Below are 16500 nucleotides of genomic sequence, written 5' to 3' on the forward strand. Positions count from 1 at the left end.
TGTGAGGTTTTCACTGTCAGACTGACACTCTCAGTACTAAGCAGTTAAAAGTAAAGTAAGTAAAAAGTAAGCAGTTAAAAGTAAGCAGTTCCAGGAAACTTAATAGTTATGGCCTTCCTGAGAGGGAAGGGAATGGAAAACAAATTAACAAACAAACCTCAACCCCTCTCCCATTAAAAGGAGTCTTCTCACTAACTCTAAAAATTAAATAGCTGAGAGTGAAAAAAAAATTCCAAACATCATCAGCTGAGGTGTTTTAATGGAGCTCATGACTGGCCCTTGAGAAAGGGTGATGGCACATACACAGTCATGTATGGAAACCAACTGCCACACATTGGGAAAGAAGCCTGTGTACAGCCCTAATTTAGCTATTTGCATATTAAAACAAAAACCATTAGAGGGTTGGACACTGAATGGGAAGCAGCCATCCTCACCCAGAGCACTGGATGTTGCTGAGAGACTGAGTACCCAGTACCCTGAGTATCCAGTTCACAACCCCAGCAATGTTTCATGGTTAAACATGGTAACAGTTGGTAATTACACCTGTAATTAATACCTGCAGATAAGCCTTTATACATTAAAGAATATCTACCAGCATTAACCAGTCCAACTGAAGATCTGAGAGGTAAAAAGCCTTTCAGGAATACATGATCCTTTTTTTGTAGGCACATATGAGCAAGTGATGTCAGTGCTTGGAGTCAGCTGAAAAGTGCTGTGGGGAGTGCTGCTCAAAACAACAGGACAAGTGGAATTGCTGTGTCTGTGGCACCACCACAGGCTCCTGTTCCCACCTGGCTCTGAGAATGGGCATGTGAACTCAAATCTAAAGCACGGACACAGGAGACACCTATCTACAAAAGACAATGCAAACATACCTTTTGTTGTCCTAGTTGCAAGAAAAGAAAGAGAAAAAACAGTTAGCACATTTAATCTAAAGAAAAAACCCAAAAAAACTACAAAAAATTCCTATCCAAAGTGCAGTCTTTGTCAAGGTGTGTGTTGCTATTGCAGTATATTGTAACTGATCCAGGCTATCACAGGCAGAAGGAAGCAGCAAATATCCCCAGTGTCAGCTTTTAGATCCCTGGTGTCATCAGTGTGACCTTACCTTCCCAGCTCTTCCCCAATTTCATAAATGTCCTCCACCTTCTGTTGCTTGAAGAAAGCCATACTTGGTCTCTCATTGATACTCAAGGATGATGCAACTAGAATATTAATGAAGAACGACATTCATTACATCCTGCAAGAGGCTGAGTCTCAGAACAAACATTTGTGGTACAGGCACTTTGAATCCATTGCAGCTCATTCATGACCAAAGTTACCACTGATCAGTCAAAATAACTAATTCAGCCAAATAGTGAGGGCTCAAATCTGGAAAGAGATGAGCACCTTTAAGTGAAGGAGATTCTTGGCCACCACTGATGTACCCAAGAACACAACTAACTGGAAGGACAGAACATACCAAGAAACACAAACGTGATAAAAGGAAAATGAATTAATTATTTACAAAGTTCTGGACAATAAAGCCTCCACACTACACCAAAGAGAGTGAGCACAAAAAGTAGCATTACAGACTCCCTCAGCCAGATCCTCAGCCAGGGAGACCAGGAGGCAGAGCTGCCTTTTCCTCAGGTCAAGCAGTGCTCCTGAAGCACACAGGCAGGACAGCACACAGACATTTGAACTGCTGCTGGAAAAAAAGTGCCCATTCCCTCTCCAGAGCTTTCAGCACATCTTCCATCATGCACAGTAGGTGTTTCAAATGAGAAGAACACCAGCAGCATCTGCTACAGGTGTCACTCTGTGTAACTGTGCAGTTTGTGTCCTGAACACAATCTTTTAAACTGATATCTCTGTGACAAGCTCCACACTGGTGCACTGGAGCATCTGTGCATTACACTGGGCTGCTTCTGGAAGAGCAGATGAGAACTCACAGAATTCCTTGGGATACACCTCCACAGCAATGGATGTTATGGGAACAGCATAGATTTGAACAGAGTAATTGGCCAGTTGGTCATGAACTATTTGCTGTTTCCTGTGGAGATGAACATTGGCACTATGCCAATAGCCCAAATATCCACTGTTTAGATCAGAACATGTAAAACAGCTGTAAGGCTTCTGGTAGCACAATAAAATCTAATTGCATTGAGACACATAGTTATTCTCACACATCTCTACACTCAACAGTGTATCTTGTCAATGGAATGGGCTTTGTTTGCTTTATGAATCCCAGATGCTGCTTCCTTCAGATGCACTGGGGACTTCCAAGTTCCTTATCTCTATACAGCTGCTGCAGATTTTTAAAGTGCAGTCATTGGTAACTGACTGGTGCATATTGTGAAGCATATTTCACAAGCAAACAAAGCTCCATTTTGATCCTTTAGAAATAAGGTCAATTCAGTGTTGCAAGAAGATTCAGCAGACCTATAAAACAGGAATAAGCATCAAAGAGCAATTGCAGTATTCCTGACAAACAGAAAGGCACACAAATTGAAGATTTTTCTCAAAAAAAGCAGGTATTGTGAGCAGAAAATACATTGTAAAAATCTAACAATTCTTCAATACACACCCAAGCTGTCATCATTCACTCACCTCAAAAAAAAAGATTGGTTGCTTTGTTTGCCCCAGCCCTTTTTACAAAGCACTGGCTTCTAATACATGGGTGGCATGTTGAGTATCGATTCCTTTCCAAATATGCTCCTTCTGTTACTTCAAAGGAACAGAAAGTCTCCTAGTGCTTCTACATAAATATATATTTTATTTGATGTTAGCAAAACCTACACATTAGGAGAAGAATTCTTTGATGGCTCCATGTCAAGCAGAAGGGCCACTACATCAATCCTGACAGGCACAGATGCTGTCAGATGATGAGGAGTATCTCAGTGACACATCAGAACTGCAACCTGTGCTCTCTGCAGGGGTGTGTGTGCACACCTCTGGGGTGACAGGCGTGCTGTGGGGTGACACAGCTGACCTGCACCTGGCCCATGGCCCAAGCACACCCATTCCTGCCATTCCCTGGCACACTCACAGGTGCCCCTGCAGAGGAGAGGGAGATGCAGGGTATTCCTCACAGGCTCTCCAGGACAGCACTGCTGGAGGCCTGCACTGCACAGGGAACAGCTCCAGGGCTCTGAGGCTGCTGCACTTCTATTAAAACACCTGCTCAAACCCCAGGTTCAAAGCTCTTTCATGGAGACAAATGCACCTCCCTTGCCCTCCTGTGTAACAGTGTTTTAGCAATGATCTCTCTTTTTGGGCTACCCAAGGCAAGCAAGAGACACCACACAGGATATGACACTGAAGCCCAGGGTAACCACCACATTAATAAAATACATTGTAGAAACCAACACTTGCATTGGTGAGCATGATGCACTGCAATGTGTGTTATTATTTTTCCACATTCTACCCTGGTTTTGTTGATATTTTCATCATTTTTCAAGGTGAAGCCAGGGGAACTGTTCTGTTAACTCTGTTGCTCAATAATTTCCTTCCTAAAATCATGTTCATGCTTGGGATAAAAATGTCTATTTTACTTTCCAATGAAAATAAGCAACTCAAATTTCACTTTGTAAGCAAATTACAAAGTGATTTATGCAAAGTGAAAAATACTTGATGTATTCTTCAAGTAACCTTTCATCATCTCACCAAAAGATCATCGACCACTATTGCTCAGATCATGAAACTACAGGCAATAAATCCTTCAGTCATATTTACAAGAATGAAGACATCTCTGAGCTATTTGATTCTTACTAAGTTTATATAATATTGCTTGCTATTGTTCAAAGCAGAATTTTTTAAGTGTTGGCTGTGTTCAACCTTTACAGAGTTCAAAAAAGCAAGCAAAGGACAAAGCCAAGCCTTGCTGAAAACCCAAACCTTTCGCTCACCCTGAATTGCAAAGTTACATTCTGAGCACACACGAGTGCAGGAAAATGCCCAGGTAAAAAGAGATGCTGCTGAGACTTGCCCAAAGACTGTAAATCCCTCAAGCTGACTACTCCCTTTGTCAGAATCCAAGGAGCATGCTTATAAACAACATAAAACCAAATACACCTAAGAAGTCATTGTTTTAAGAAAGAGTTCATTGCCATTCAGAAGAGCAAGTTAAAAAGATTGCTTTGAGAGGGGGGAACCCCCCCCAAAGTGCCTCTGTGAACACAATCACTTCATGTGTGATTGACAAGTTCACTCATTTCTCAGCATGCTCCAAAGAACACAGCTGATTCTGCGGGTGAGTAGAATCCATGCAAAAATAACCGGGAAATTCTCATCCCTTCTGCTGATCTCTTACACCCATTTCTGCAGAGATCAAAGCACTGGAGTTAAATCTCCCACAAAGAACCCATTCAAGCCCAGAGTCCTGTTTTTGAAGGCTGAAGACAAACCTGTTGCACAATGTTCAGACCCCCAGTGGCACCTCTGATTGCTGGTGTTTCCCATGTCTATCACTTCATGTTATCCTGTCCTGCCTTCCACAGATATCCCTCCCTGGCTCCCACCCAACAGTCACACTAAGCAAATGCCCAAAATAGATCATGCACTTGATGATCCAAAGCAACTGTCATTAGCACAGCACTAGAGGGTAAGCCAAGGAAATATAACCTTCACACACTCAAAATTCATCTGAAATAGAAGTGCCATTCACAAGCATGAATGTTACCCTTCTCTCACCTTAGGAAACGAAGGTGATTTCACTTTCAAAGATTTCTTACACTCTAAGGTTTTTGTTGGACACCATTACAAATACAGAGCACAAGTACATCCAAGCAGGAATGAGAGCCTTATTTATTTTTTTTTAGTCAGGTGGTGCTTTTTCTATGGTGGCCAGTGACGGCAGGCAGAATTAGAGATGGACAGACATTCTTCTTGGACTCAAGACAAAAAAGTTGTTCAGGATCTGAGGAAAAAGCAACAGCCAACTTTTTTTTTCCTGCTACACACCTTAAGCTAACACTTAGGGGCATGTGCCCAAACAATACCACAACCCAGTGAGTCAGGGCCATTCCCATCACTGAGCTGCACCAGAATTCATTAAACCCAGGGTGATGAAGGTATCTGCTTCAGTGAGTTCTGAATCAGACAGAGCTTAATTGCTCCAAGGCAACCTCAGCAGAGGAGATGAGCTTCTGTGTCATTTCACAGAACATGCCACATCTATTCCCTAACCATCCCACACTGGGCCCACCTCTCCTCTCCTCATCTCTTTGCTCTGGGATTCCTCACAGTTCCTCTCAAGAGGAGCAGAAGAAAGTAATTTCTAGTTTTCTTCTCTGATGAAGTTTTCCCTGCACAAGTTAAGTTATTAGCCCATCATTACCAAATTATGTGACAACCAGTGACTGGTCTATACACACCAAACCCACATTAAATGTCCACCCATCAGTAAACAAGAGCAAAATACAGAAATCAGAGGTGAGAACAAAACTGCTGGAGCACTTCTCTTGCCAACAGCCTGGGGTTCTTCTGTCCTAAGGAAACCAGTTTCAAGTGACTGAGGTAACAGCTGAATAATCTGACTATCTCAAGTACACCTGATATGAGCTGAATCATTAAACCCTTTGCCAGACTCAGAAGCATTCCCCTGACATGCTTTTATATTACAAAACATTAGTTACTCTAAACCAAAAGCCCAAACCCATTAGAACAGACCAAAGTAAAAACCTCCCATATGAACTGTTTTATAATACTGAAAAATGACCAAAACCAAATTAGAATCAAAACCAGACTGTTTTAAATTAATGATCTGGGAAATGAAGGGAAAAAAAAATAAACAGAAAAGAAGAAAAAAAACCCCACCAAAATAAAACCAAAAAACCAAACCCATTAAACAAATTGAAGTTATATTGTCTTCTAGTTTTGTTGTTTTATGCTAAAAGTAAAGAGATTTTTATAAGCCTTACAGTATTTTCTTCTTTCACTTTCATTCCTTTTTCCATCTCTCTTTCTCTTTTATCCCACAAAAGACTAAGCAATTCCAACAGAAAAAAAAACCCCAAACAACCCAAGTGGGTTTTACCTTCTACTTCCTAATAAGCGTAGCAGAGTTAAAAGTTCTATCAGTTCCAGCAAACCCTTATTTTCATTGAAACACTTTCCTGTCAGAAAACAAAAGTAGCCTAAAAATTCTTCTGCCAGGAAATTAAGGCAACTATTACTACTGTGTGTCTATAAAGAACACAAAACACACCGACCACCTGAGCATTCAATCCCAGTGATATGGAGTGACTGCTCCTGCCACTAACTCGCAAGGGCTCCCTTTCTGACCCCCCAGATTTACCCTGCAGTAATTACACGTGCGGCGAATGACCCAAGGCTATTTCCAAGGCTCCGCTTCAAGCACATGTACAAACCACATTGGCTCTGCAGCTGATTCCAGCTGCCAGCCAAGGGCAGGGATCCCAAAGCCCGGCGTGCCTGGGCGATGAGCTGGGTGGGAGCACAGCCTGGACGGGCGCTCAGGGCGCAGGGGAAGCCCGCAAGGCCAGGCACGCTGGCTTGGCACGGGCAGAGCCTGTCCCCGTCCCTGAGGCGCCTTCCAGGATTACTGCTGCACATCATTCACAGCACTGCCCCAAAGTCAAGGGAAACCTCCCTCTGCGATCTGCGTTTCTTGCACAAAGAAAGGCACGGGAAAGTCTGAAACCAGATGTTTCAGAAAAGGGCCTGAGATGAGCTTTTACCTCACGCATTAAGCAAGTGAGCACTGTGACTTTGGTCCTTTTGCAGCTGGTGACTGATCAGTCGAAGCAGGAGCAATTGCCACACATTTTCACTCTCTAACTCACATCTTCCTTCTGGACTGTCCCCTACACGCATGCAGGCCAGCCAAACCAGTCCCCTCCACCGTGCTGTGCTGCTTCAGGACCCCCGGCTCACTGGCCAGAGGAACAGGTGTAGAGAAACCCAAGTGAAGCTTCTTGAGGGAAAAGGCAGGAAGAAACTTGCGGATAAACGATGGAAGTTGAGCACAGCATTCGCTGAATGTCCCCGATGGCCTCGGACGGCAGCCCCGCCAGACCGAGCGGCTTGTAACACCAACAGGGGCACTGGTGGCACCGCGGCACTGCCGGCCCCAGTGGAACCTGCAGGGGAGAGCTGCTCGTGGCGGGGATGCTGCGGGGAGCTGCCTTTGCCCCGGCTGGCGGCTGCGGGCACACACAGAGCCAGCGCAGACGCCCTGAGGAGGCCGAGGGTCCGCACGCCCCCAGCCCCGCGGGAGGGACCCGCCGGCGGCCCCGGAGTTGCCCGGCCGGAGGGGCTGCACAGCCGCGACCCCTCACAGGCGGGACACGCAGCGGGAGCGCCCTGAGGGCGGCTCAGCCTAAGGGACAGACCCAGAGGAAGACGGAGAAGGGAACCTGCGGAGGCGCCATCAGCTGAGGGGGCAGCTCCCACTTACCGCGTCCGCCGGGCTCCCGGAGCGCGCAGGGTCGGGCCGGGCCGTGCCGGGTGGAGGAGCCGCAGGGCCCCGCCCGCCGCGGGCCCTGAGGGACGGGCTCGGCTCCGCGCCCCGCCCAGGGCAGCCCCGGGAGGAGAGGGCGGGCGGGGACGGGCCGGGCTGGCTGCAGGGGCAGCGGGACCATCGCTCCGGCCGCAGCGATGCTGTCTGATGGCAGTGTGGGGTAATGCAGCCTGCGGGGCACCCAGCACCACCCCGACCGTGCCACACCTGCACCGCCCCTGATGGGATGCAGGCACCTCAAGCTGGGCCGGTCCAAAGCCTTCCAGTCCAACGCAGCTCACCCAGGCTCACCGGGGAACATCTCAGATGTAGAATCCCATTTCCTTGCTTTAGTACATACAGGATATGTGAAAGCAGTACTAAGAAAATAAGGCTGAGGAGGCAAATCCAATGGAGAGGCACTTAAGTTGTATAAGCCTTCTTTCTGTATTATCCACAAGCTGAAACACAAGCCTAGATTTGGTTCCTGCGTGGTCTGAAACTCACCATTACCCAGTGAAATTGCCCGTTGTTTCAAGAGACCGCTGTGACAAAGAACAGCACAGGCTCCCAGATCTTACTGTGCAGCTCAATTAATACTGTAACGTGCACTACTGTAACAAACCTCTGCCATCCTGCTGCCCAGGCTGCCGTAGTGCTAGTGTTGCCTTCCAACAATGACATCCTTCATCCGTGAACTCTCCTATCATAAAGACATCCCCAAAACCTGTAAAACTAGATTTTCTTCGGCCTTATTTGACACACAGTTATCACAGTAAACACTCTTAGGTCTCCTTACATTTCTTCTGGGCAAGTTATTATCCATCATTTGCTAATGAATAAAAAAGTGGGATTGTTCACACATTCTAAATAAATTACAAGCACCAGATTGCCTTCTCTTCCAATCCTCTATGTGATTAAGGTAACGCAATGGTAATGTCAAATTATCACACATAAATAAGCAGGATGTTTTCCTTTGCAGTACGGTGTGAAGATAGCTAAATTTAAGAGTGATTTATCCTAGGCAAGTACCTAAAGGCAGTGGTTTTCATTATCACAGTTAAAAAGAAACTTGGCTTGTCCCAAGTCAAGAGGATGAACTGTGCCCCTGATTGCCTGCCCTGGGAGTGGTGTTCACAGCCCACACGTTCCACCCAGCTCTTCCAATTCCAAAAGGAAAGTGGCTGCATCTGATACTACACAGGGTGGAGAACAGGAAATGGGAGCAATAGTAAATGTTTCAAAGGGCAGTGGAAGCATTCAGAACTCTCTCAAAGTGAAATAAAGATATTTAATTTCTCATCTTTAGTTCTACAACAGGATATGATCACGTGGAAGTCACAGCAATCATACTATAAAATTCTCAGAGCAAAAGGGCACTGGGAAGGCCACCACTTTCGTTTGCTCCTAGTTGCAAGGAAGGGAACAAAACACCCTGAGAGGCTACAGCTGCTTTTCAAATTGCAACAAGCTCTCCCTAGACCAAGAATAACCTCACTTTGAATAAAGGTTTCCAAGAGCAGTGAAGGTAGATTGAATCCCACCCCTGCTGCCATGTCCATAGGGTTTGTAAGCCCAAATACAAGTTCTGCCTAAGAAGGATGTTGCACTTTCATGCTTCTGTTATTCACCCTTAAAACATTAACTCAAGACTTCTTTGTAACATCTTTGGATGAAGGTAAAAGCCTTTATGTGCATACAGGGAAAGAAAGACAACTCAAACCTGAGCAGTGTTTCAAGTAGAGAACACCAGCAAACACTGCAGGCCCACATTTGCCAGCCTCCCTTAGAAGTGACAAAGTAGGAAACCCACATCTTATGGGTTCCAAAAATGTTCCAAGGGGGGAGTTCCAGGATTAAAAACCAGAAGAACACCACCTGCACTTTTTTAAAACAGGCAAATAGCAAAATTCCACAGTTTAATCACCAATCACAGTGCCTGAAGACATCACTGATTCCATTCATGAGCTCAAACCTGACATCTTAGGGGCAACTCACTGCACAACTTAGCTGGTTTGTACATACCAAAGGGACATTGCATTTGAGAAAGGCAGATTGAAGCTGCTCAAGACCAGGAGAATCTTAGTTGGCCAAAGTCATTGTCATTTACCAGTCATATTCTAATACTGAATGTCATAATTACTGGCGAGATATATTTTTAATAACTGTGTTTTTAAAAATCACATTCAGTATATAGTCCTGAGTTTTGCTTTCTAGTCTCATGGTCTGAAAAGCTGGCACTACAGGTGGGCATCCTTGAACTGTAGACAAATGTGGCTTTAACAGCTGATAATCACAGTGAAAATACTACTCTGCTAGCTTCTGATGGAACCTTTTACCTTGTTATCCAGGGGGGAAGTTTCCAAAGCAGAGCACACCCTTCCTTTGCATTATCTGAGGCAACATACTTCATGTGTGAGAATTCTTAAAGCTTCAGCACTACATGGATTCTGCTTTCTGTTGAGGTCAAGGAGCTGCAGATAAGAAAGCTATGTTTAGCACTTCTGAAAATCCCAGAGAAGGAACACCTGATACCTTGTAATACCAGCAGATTCAGAGTGTTCTCTGTGTCCCTAAGGCAGCCAGAGCAGTGAGACTCTGCAGGTATTTGGTCTCAGTTCAGAGCAGGCCAGCTGTGTTTATACTGAGTTATGCATTTTTTAGGAACCAGGTTTTTAACATTCATCAGCCACACTCACATCCTTACTGCAATCCCACTGAAAGCAGATGCTTCAAATCTAGTTCTAAGGAGCAAATGGGAGTCTCAGCTGTTCTTTGCAGGCCCCAGCAGCTGCTCAGGGCAACACAACCTACTCAAGCTAAACATGCCAAGTATCCATGGGAGGACATTGCTCCCCATGCACTCTCTTCCCAGAATTTTCTGTTTATTTCTCTGGCTTAAAATTTTCAGCCTACAGCACACAAGGTCTTTAGGCCATAGCTGTGCTCTGCCTCAATTGCTGATCTCTATCCTGTTTTGCAATCCCTTTGAACAGATTTCCAGCTGTGCCAATAGCTACTCCTATAACAGCTTGCCATTCTGTAGCAGAGCCAGAGGACAAGAACTGTGCCTTATTCACCTCTGATACCAAAGACAGGCTTGGAAATGCAATTACAGTCATGTCCCAACTCTTCTTCCTTCCTCCCTTACACTTAGCTATGAAGTAACATGAAGTAGCTGAGGTATTCCCTCTTTAAGGGACTCGAGCAATTCCAAAGTGCAAAATCCATATCTGAAAGACAGATATTGAGACTTGATTTCCAAATTAATGGAGTACTTGGTGAAATTTTCAAAACAGCTGAAATTATTTATTTGACTACAAAAGACTGTGTCAGAACATCAGTACCAAGCCTCCTAAAAAAGCTTTTGGGGTGCCACGAGATATTATACAAATGTTTCCCAGAAAGTGTGTCAATTCAGAAAATTCCTGTGAACACTTATGCAAATTTTGTCTCCCCTCCTCTCTTCTCCCCAGAAATGAAGGACACCAATGACAAGTTTGCCAGTTAGCATCACCTGCATGCAACATGTCTATGGTTCACATCTTCATGCTTCAAAGCCCAATTTACATGTATGTTCCTTTATAGAGATTCTCTCATACCTCATTATCAGACAAAAATGCAAGCTCTACCACTGGTTCATTCTGATGACACCTGCAGATATTTCCATCTGTATAGGAAAAAAAGAAGAAGAACCAGAGCAATCTGTAAAGTAATAAACAATTTATTTTTTCTTTACATCAATCTTCTTGAAGATAACATCACTTATGTTTGTGACTCAAATTTCTTGTACCGCATATTGCTGATGTTTAACATGGCACTTAAGGGAACAGTCACTTAAACAGCTATACAATTCCATTAAATTAATCCATTTGCCATTTCTCAGTTACGTGTCTGAACATCCAGCTCTGTCAAATTTAAGACCATTCATTCATTTCTGATGCTTTATAACTAAGAAAAGAAATCTTTCCTTTTCTGCTGAAATATCTTACCATCTTTACAAACATTGAAAGGAAGGGGAGACTCTCTCACAGAAGACACCAAAAGGGCAACAGAAAAATCCTTTTTATTGATTACATAGCAGGTAAAAAGAAGACCACCAAACAATGGGATAATACTGAATGATAACACTACCTGTAAACATGTACAGGTCAGTTCCAATAACTGTGCAGTTCCAATAACTAGAGGTGTAGTGCACCAATTTTTTGCCTATTTGACAGAAGATGATAGACCCTTTTAAAAATAATGAAAAGTTTCCCCAGGAAGCCATGCACACATGAATAGAGATGAAGGAATATTCTGCACAATGCAACTCAGTGGTTTGGGTTACATCACATATTCTGGGAACCACACATGAGGAACTCTTTGCACGTTATGTGCAAGGCCTTGAAGTTAAAATATTTTTTGGCAGTTCTTATGTGCATGAACAGGTCACTTGCCTGCTGTCTGGCTGGCATGAATGGTAAACCTCATGCACCATCTCAGAAGTTCACACACAAGCACAAACTCTTGGGCTCTGTGCAGTTCAGCTTTGGCAGGCCACTGAGGCACAGTATTTTGGTCTGGTTTCATCAGGTTTAAATACTGCCTGTGTATCCTGCCTGTGCCTAATGAGTTACTACTCTCCAAGGGAACCAGATTTAAGCACCACTAGAAAACTAAGTCACACAATGACATTTGCAAGAGCAAGCAAGGCAAGCTCCCCTGATGTTAGTTCCTGCTATACATCTCATTTTGGTTCGGCAGAGACTTCTAGTGGCCAGAGGTGAGAAGCCTCTGCAATTTTTTGACCTTTTAGCTCATCACTAAATCAGTAACAAGGCTTAACAAAATGAAGCCAACAGCTTGCTGGGGACTTGAGCATAACAGCATCGACTCATTTCTTATCTGCAAGCTGGCAGAATACCCAGAGACAACACAATTTCCACAGGATTCCTGACAGGGGTAACAGTCACTCCATGGCAGAAGAAACAGAGCTACTTAGCTTTACTGTACAACTGGAAACAACTTAATGGAATGAAACACAGCAACGCATGTACACACTGAACCATCAGCACCATTCTAACAGAAATGGTCCTGTCATATTGCAGGTCGTGTTTTGTCAGTGAAAGAACTTCCTGAACCGTTGCCTCAAGCTTAGCCTTATCTTCACAACCCAAACTCTCCAATGGAATAGTCTGAAAACATCTCCTCAAGTCATAGGACTAGTTCATAGTGAAGACTCAAAGCCAAAGAAAAATGGATTGTAGGAATAGGGTAAGTACATGTATCTAAATTCTTTACCTTAATATTTCACTTGTGGTCACTGAAAGGAAGATCTTCACCTTAAAAAAAATTCATTTAGCATTTGACAACATCATTAAAACAAACATACAAACAAAAAGCCTGCATTACATATTGATTTAGAGACCAGCTCTTTCAAAACCAAGACAGCATAACTAGAAAATTAGAAAACCTGGTCCCATTTTTGTATTCAAATACTGACTGTAAGTAGAAAAAGAATACAGTACATGCAATAATATCAAAACCCTGCCCTCCAGTACATAACCAAAAGTAACTAGGGAATTAGAAAAAAATCCCTAGCTACTGCCTACCACAGACAACATAGGGGACATCTCAGAAGACTAGTAACATACAAATCCAGATGATCACATCATCTGTTCCTTACTGGCAAGGATTTGCTGGCTAGGTAAAAAATTATGTGTCATACAGGAAGCATAGATTTTTATATCAAAAGTAGTCCTCTAAGTTACAATTTCACCTCTGATTAAATAGTTCCCTTCCATATAAACTAACTTATAATATGATTACTTGGAGAAGGCTACGACTACATTATCTAAAATAATTTTTTTTTAAAAGTGCTGTGGAACAGAAGCAGGATTTCTCTCTGCCCCCACTTAAGTTGACTAAAACAGTTACATGATTATACCAAATAAAGTACTACTACTTCTAGAAAAACAAACCAAAGGACAAAATACAAGCTTGATGCACTTCACTCTTCCCAATTATTAGTTTTCTTTTTTGCAAATTAACCACTTCCCCAGAGTTTGGTGATTTGCTGCCTAGTATTTGAATCCTAGTTTTATCATGACACACTGTAGTCAATACAACATTCTGAAAATCCAACAGTTCAAGAAAAAACATTGCAAAAGTCCAGAGAATACCCAGCAAGAAAGAAACCCTCCTTCTCCAGAGAACCACTTATGAATACTGCTATAGTCACCAAAGGAGAGAAAATGGTCCCAAGTAACATTTCCACAGCAGAATCACTATAGCTCAACAGCCCAGATGTTGCTTCTTTCAGCTGTCTTGCAGGAAGTGCATCCAACACACAGTAAAGCTGAGTACATTAGGAGAATATTGCATTTTTCTGTTGAAAAAGGATCTTCAGTTCCCATGTGCATGTTGTGATCTTTAGGTTTCTTTTGACTAATTGATAAATATTTTATGAACCCAGTCACTACCACTATTGTACAATAGTTCTACAATCACTCAGAAAGAATGCTGTGTTTCTTCTTAAAGAGCAAGACTTCACCTTAGGTCTTAAAGAGGAAGAAGCATTAAAAGAAAAGGGGAAAAAAACCAACAATAAAACCTCATAGAAACAAAAAGCCATAACAAAACAACCCTCCAACAAATATGCAAAAAATTAGCTCCTAAAGCATGGCACTCCTGTGACAAGCTCCATTCTTCCATAATATCTGGAGATTGGTTGTGGCCTTTTTAAACCATTGAAATCAAAACAGTGAATACAAATAAAATTGATTAGAGAGAGTTTGATCTATAAACCCCTTTCCATTAATGAGAATCTTTATCAACACAGCTGCTCTGGAAAGTAGAAATGATGTTTGCTACCACTGTTTCAGTACACACTCGACAGGCAGTGACAGAAATAGGTACTTCTTGTACCTTTACTTTAGAGTACAAATATTCAAGGGTTCTGTGAACTTCAGGAAAAGACAAAGGAATCTTCATCCCATAGTTTTCTGGTTAGCTACCTCAAGAAAGGCTGGATGGAGTCAACCTGAATCCAAGAAATATGGATGTCCTCTCACATTGAGCCTGTACTATGAAAAACATGACTACACCAAAAAACCCCTAAACTCAGGATGACAATGAATGTAACAGAGCATGGACCTTTCTTATTGTTTCACATCCAGGCATTAATGGTGCACTGTGGGTAAACAACTGCCAATTCAGCTGATTGACTAAACTGAGACAGATATTAAGTGCTCTACAAATGATTCCAGGAACATAAATGTAAACAGAAGTGTTTGGCCTCCATACTAAGTGGTATTTCTGAAAGTGCTGGGATTTGGAAATCTGTCCCGCATATTTCCAAAAGCAACGAGTTTACATTCTGTTTCACAGGATTAATAAAGTGTTTTGGAGGTGAACTCACTTTGGTCATGATCCCAAAGGACAGTTTATATTAAGCAGTTTCAGCTATCCTCCTCATCATCACTAATAAGGTCTCTCTTTTCTGTGCAGGTCTCTCTCTCTCGCAGGAAGTCCTCGCGGATGGCTTCCAGCTCTGTGAGCTCCAGGCGCACCTTGTCCAGGTGATAGGCCCTGCGGTTCCTGATCTGGCGTAAGGGAAAAGGGTTCAGGTCTCCAAAAGCAATAGCAGTCAGTTTCCTGCAAGATTACACAATAGTAGAAGACAATCATTCATATTTGGTGGGCTTTTAAACTTCATCCGTATAAACTTTTATCATACGTGACATATCTCCAGTCTCTTTCACACTCAATAGGTCTCAGATGTTATCAATATTTCAAGAAATTTCTATAAAGCATTCAGCCTTAAGGTTATTTCAAGAGATAGAATGTAATCAAACACTCAGGAGTTCTCCAAGCCACATGCAAACTCTGCTACAAAGGTCACAGCCTTGAAATGCTGAGCAGAAGACATAAGCTTGGGTCATCAGAGCTTCCCTGGCTACACTTGGATACTCGTTACATCCAGCCAAGCTACCACACAGATTGGATCATTTCCTCCACAGAACCCACAGCAGCTCCTTCAATCCCAAACCAGTCAGCTCTCCAGTTAACCAAGATAACCTGACAATCAGGAGACCAGATGAAGCCAGGGAGAACACACACAAGGACGAGGATAATACAGAACATGGACAAGCCAAAGCTTCCAACACAGTGAGAATGCTCTGGGGGTTCTGCTGGCTGGAGCACAGAGATCTCTGGACCAGTGTCAAGTCAAACTTGTCAGGGCACAATGCAAAGCACCACAGAGAATCCAGCCCCCTTCCAGAGTCAGACTGCACCATACCATCCTGCAGCCCCAGCAAACCCAGCAACTGCTCAGTCTAATCAGTCCAAAGAGACTGCATCCAACTACATCATTAATGCTGATCTACACCCAAAACCATCTTTGTTTTCTAAGGAAAAAAGGGGAACTGGAGTATTTAATTTACTCTATTTGAATTATCAGAAATAAATATTAAGAAAACTTATTTGGACAGTTTATTTAATGGTAGGTTTGTATTTTTGAGTGACCAAGGAATGATTTCCTGCTATTTCTACACAGAAGATATTCCAGCAGCTTCTCTACCTGTGCACAACATGCCATGGCTCTGCACAAAAACCAGCTATGACATCCTGTAACTAGAATATAATTATGCACGTGTCTGTAGAGACTTTTCTTACTACAGTGTTTGAACTTAGAAACTCTGTGCAGAATGATTTTAACCATTCAGAACATCCATGAATTCTATACAAATAAGTATTTATGAATTTTTCTCTACAACAGGATCAGTTTTTGTCCATTTCAAGAAAAGCCTCATTCTACATGCTCCTGTACTGCTCCAATGTTGATGATGTAAAACTTGTACAAACATGGCAGAATATGAAAACAGGCAGTTTGAATTGTCTTGTCAGTCCTAGCAGGCAAATCCATATTCCCCAGGTGGCACTGCACTGCTTCCACTCTTAAAACCCCAAAAGGCAGAGTCTTACAGATCAGCACAGAGCAAATTTGTACTGCAAATATCTTTGATGTACTGAATTCTGATCTTCTGTCCTCACTTGAACTCCCCATCCCT

At 43.0% G+C, this 16500-nt stretch overlaps 2 protein-coding genes across 8 annotated transcripts in view; both read right to left on the bottom strand.

Annotated features, from left to right (window-relative positions):
- Positions 1-15016, bottom strand: part of DAPK2 (death associated protein kinase 2) — a 46684-nt gene extending 31668 nt beyond the window's left edge. For 2 of the 4 annotated variants that reach the window (XM_059482336.1, XM_059482333.1), the window contains exons 1-2: positions 7403-7440; positions 1109-1205 (exon numbers count right to left, since the gene is read on the bottom strand). In XM_059482336.1, coding sequence (XP_059338319.1) covers positions 1109-1170 — 62 coding nt within the window. In that variant the 5' untranslated portion in view covers positions 1171-1205; positions 7403-7440. Of the gene's footprint in view, positions 1-1108; positions 1206-7402; positions 7441-14846 lie in introns of those variants that run through there. The other 2 variants (XM_059482334.1, XM_059482335.1) reach the window with 2 other exon arrangements.
- TBC1D2B (TBC1 domain family member 2B) overlaps positions 1113-16500 on the bottom strand; it is a 41348-nt gene continuing 25960 nt past the window's right edge. For 3 of the 4 annotated variants that reach the window (XM_059482329.1, XM_059482332.1, XM_059482331.1), the window contains exon 13: positions 11153-15082. In XM_059482329.1, coding sequence (XP_059338312.1) covers positions 14887-15082 — 196 coding nt within the window. In that variant the 3' untranslated portion in view covers positions 11153-14886. Of the gene's footprint in view, positions 1206-11152; positions 15083-16500 lie in introns of those variants that run through there. The other variant, XM_059482330.1, reaches the window with a different exon arrangement.

This window comes from Ammospiza nelsoni, chromosome 14, assembly GCF_027579445.1.
Source record: "Ammospiza nelsoni isolate bAmmNel1 chromosome 14, bAmmNel1.pri, whole genome shotgun sequence".
Lineage (NCBI taxonomy): Eukaryota > Metazoa > Chordata > Aves > Passeriformes > Passerellidae > Ammospiza > Ammospiza nelsoni.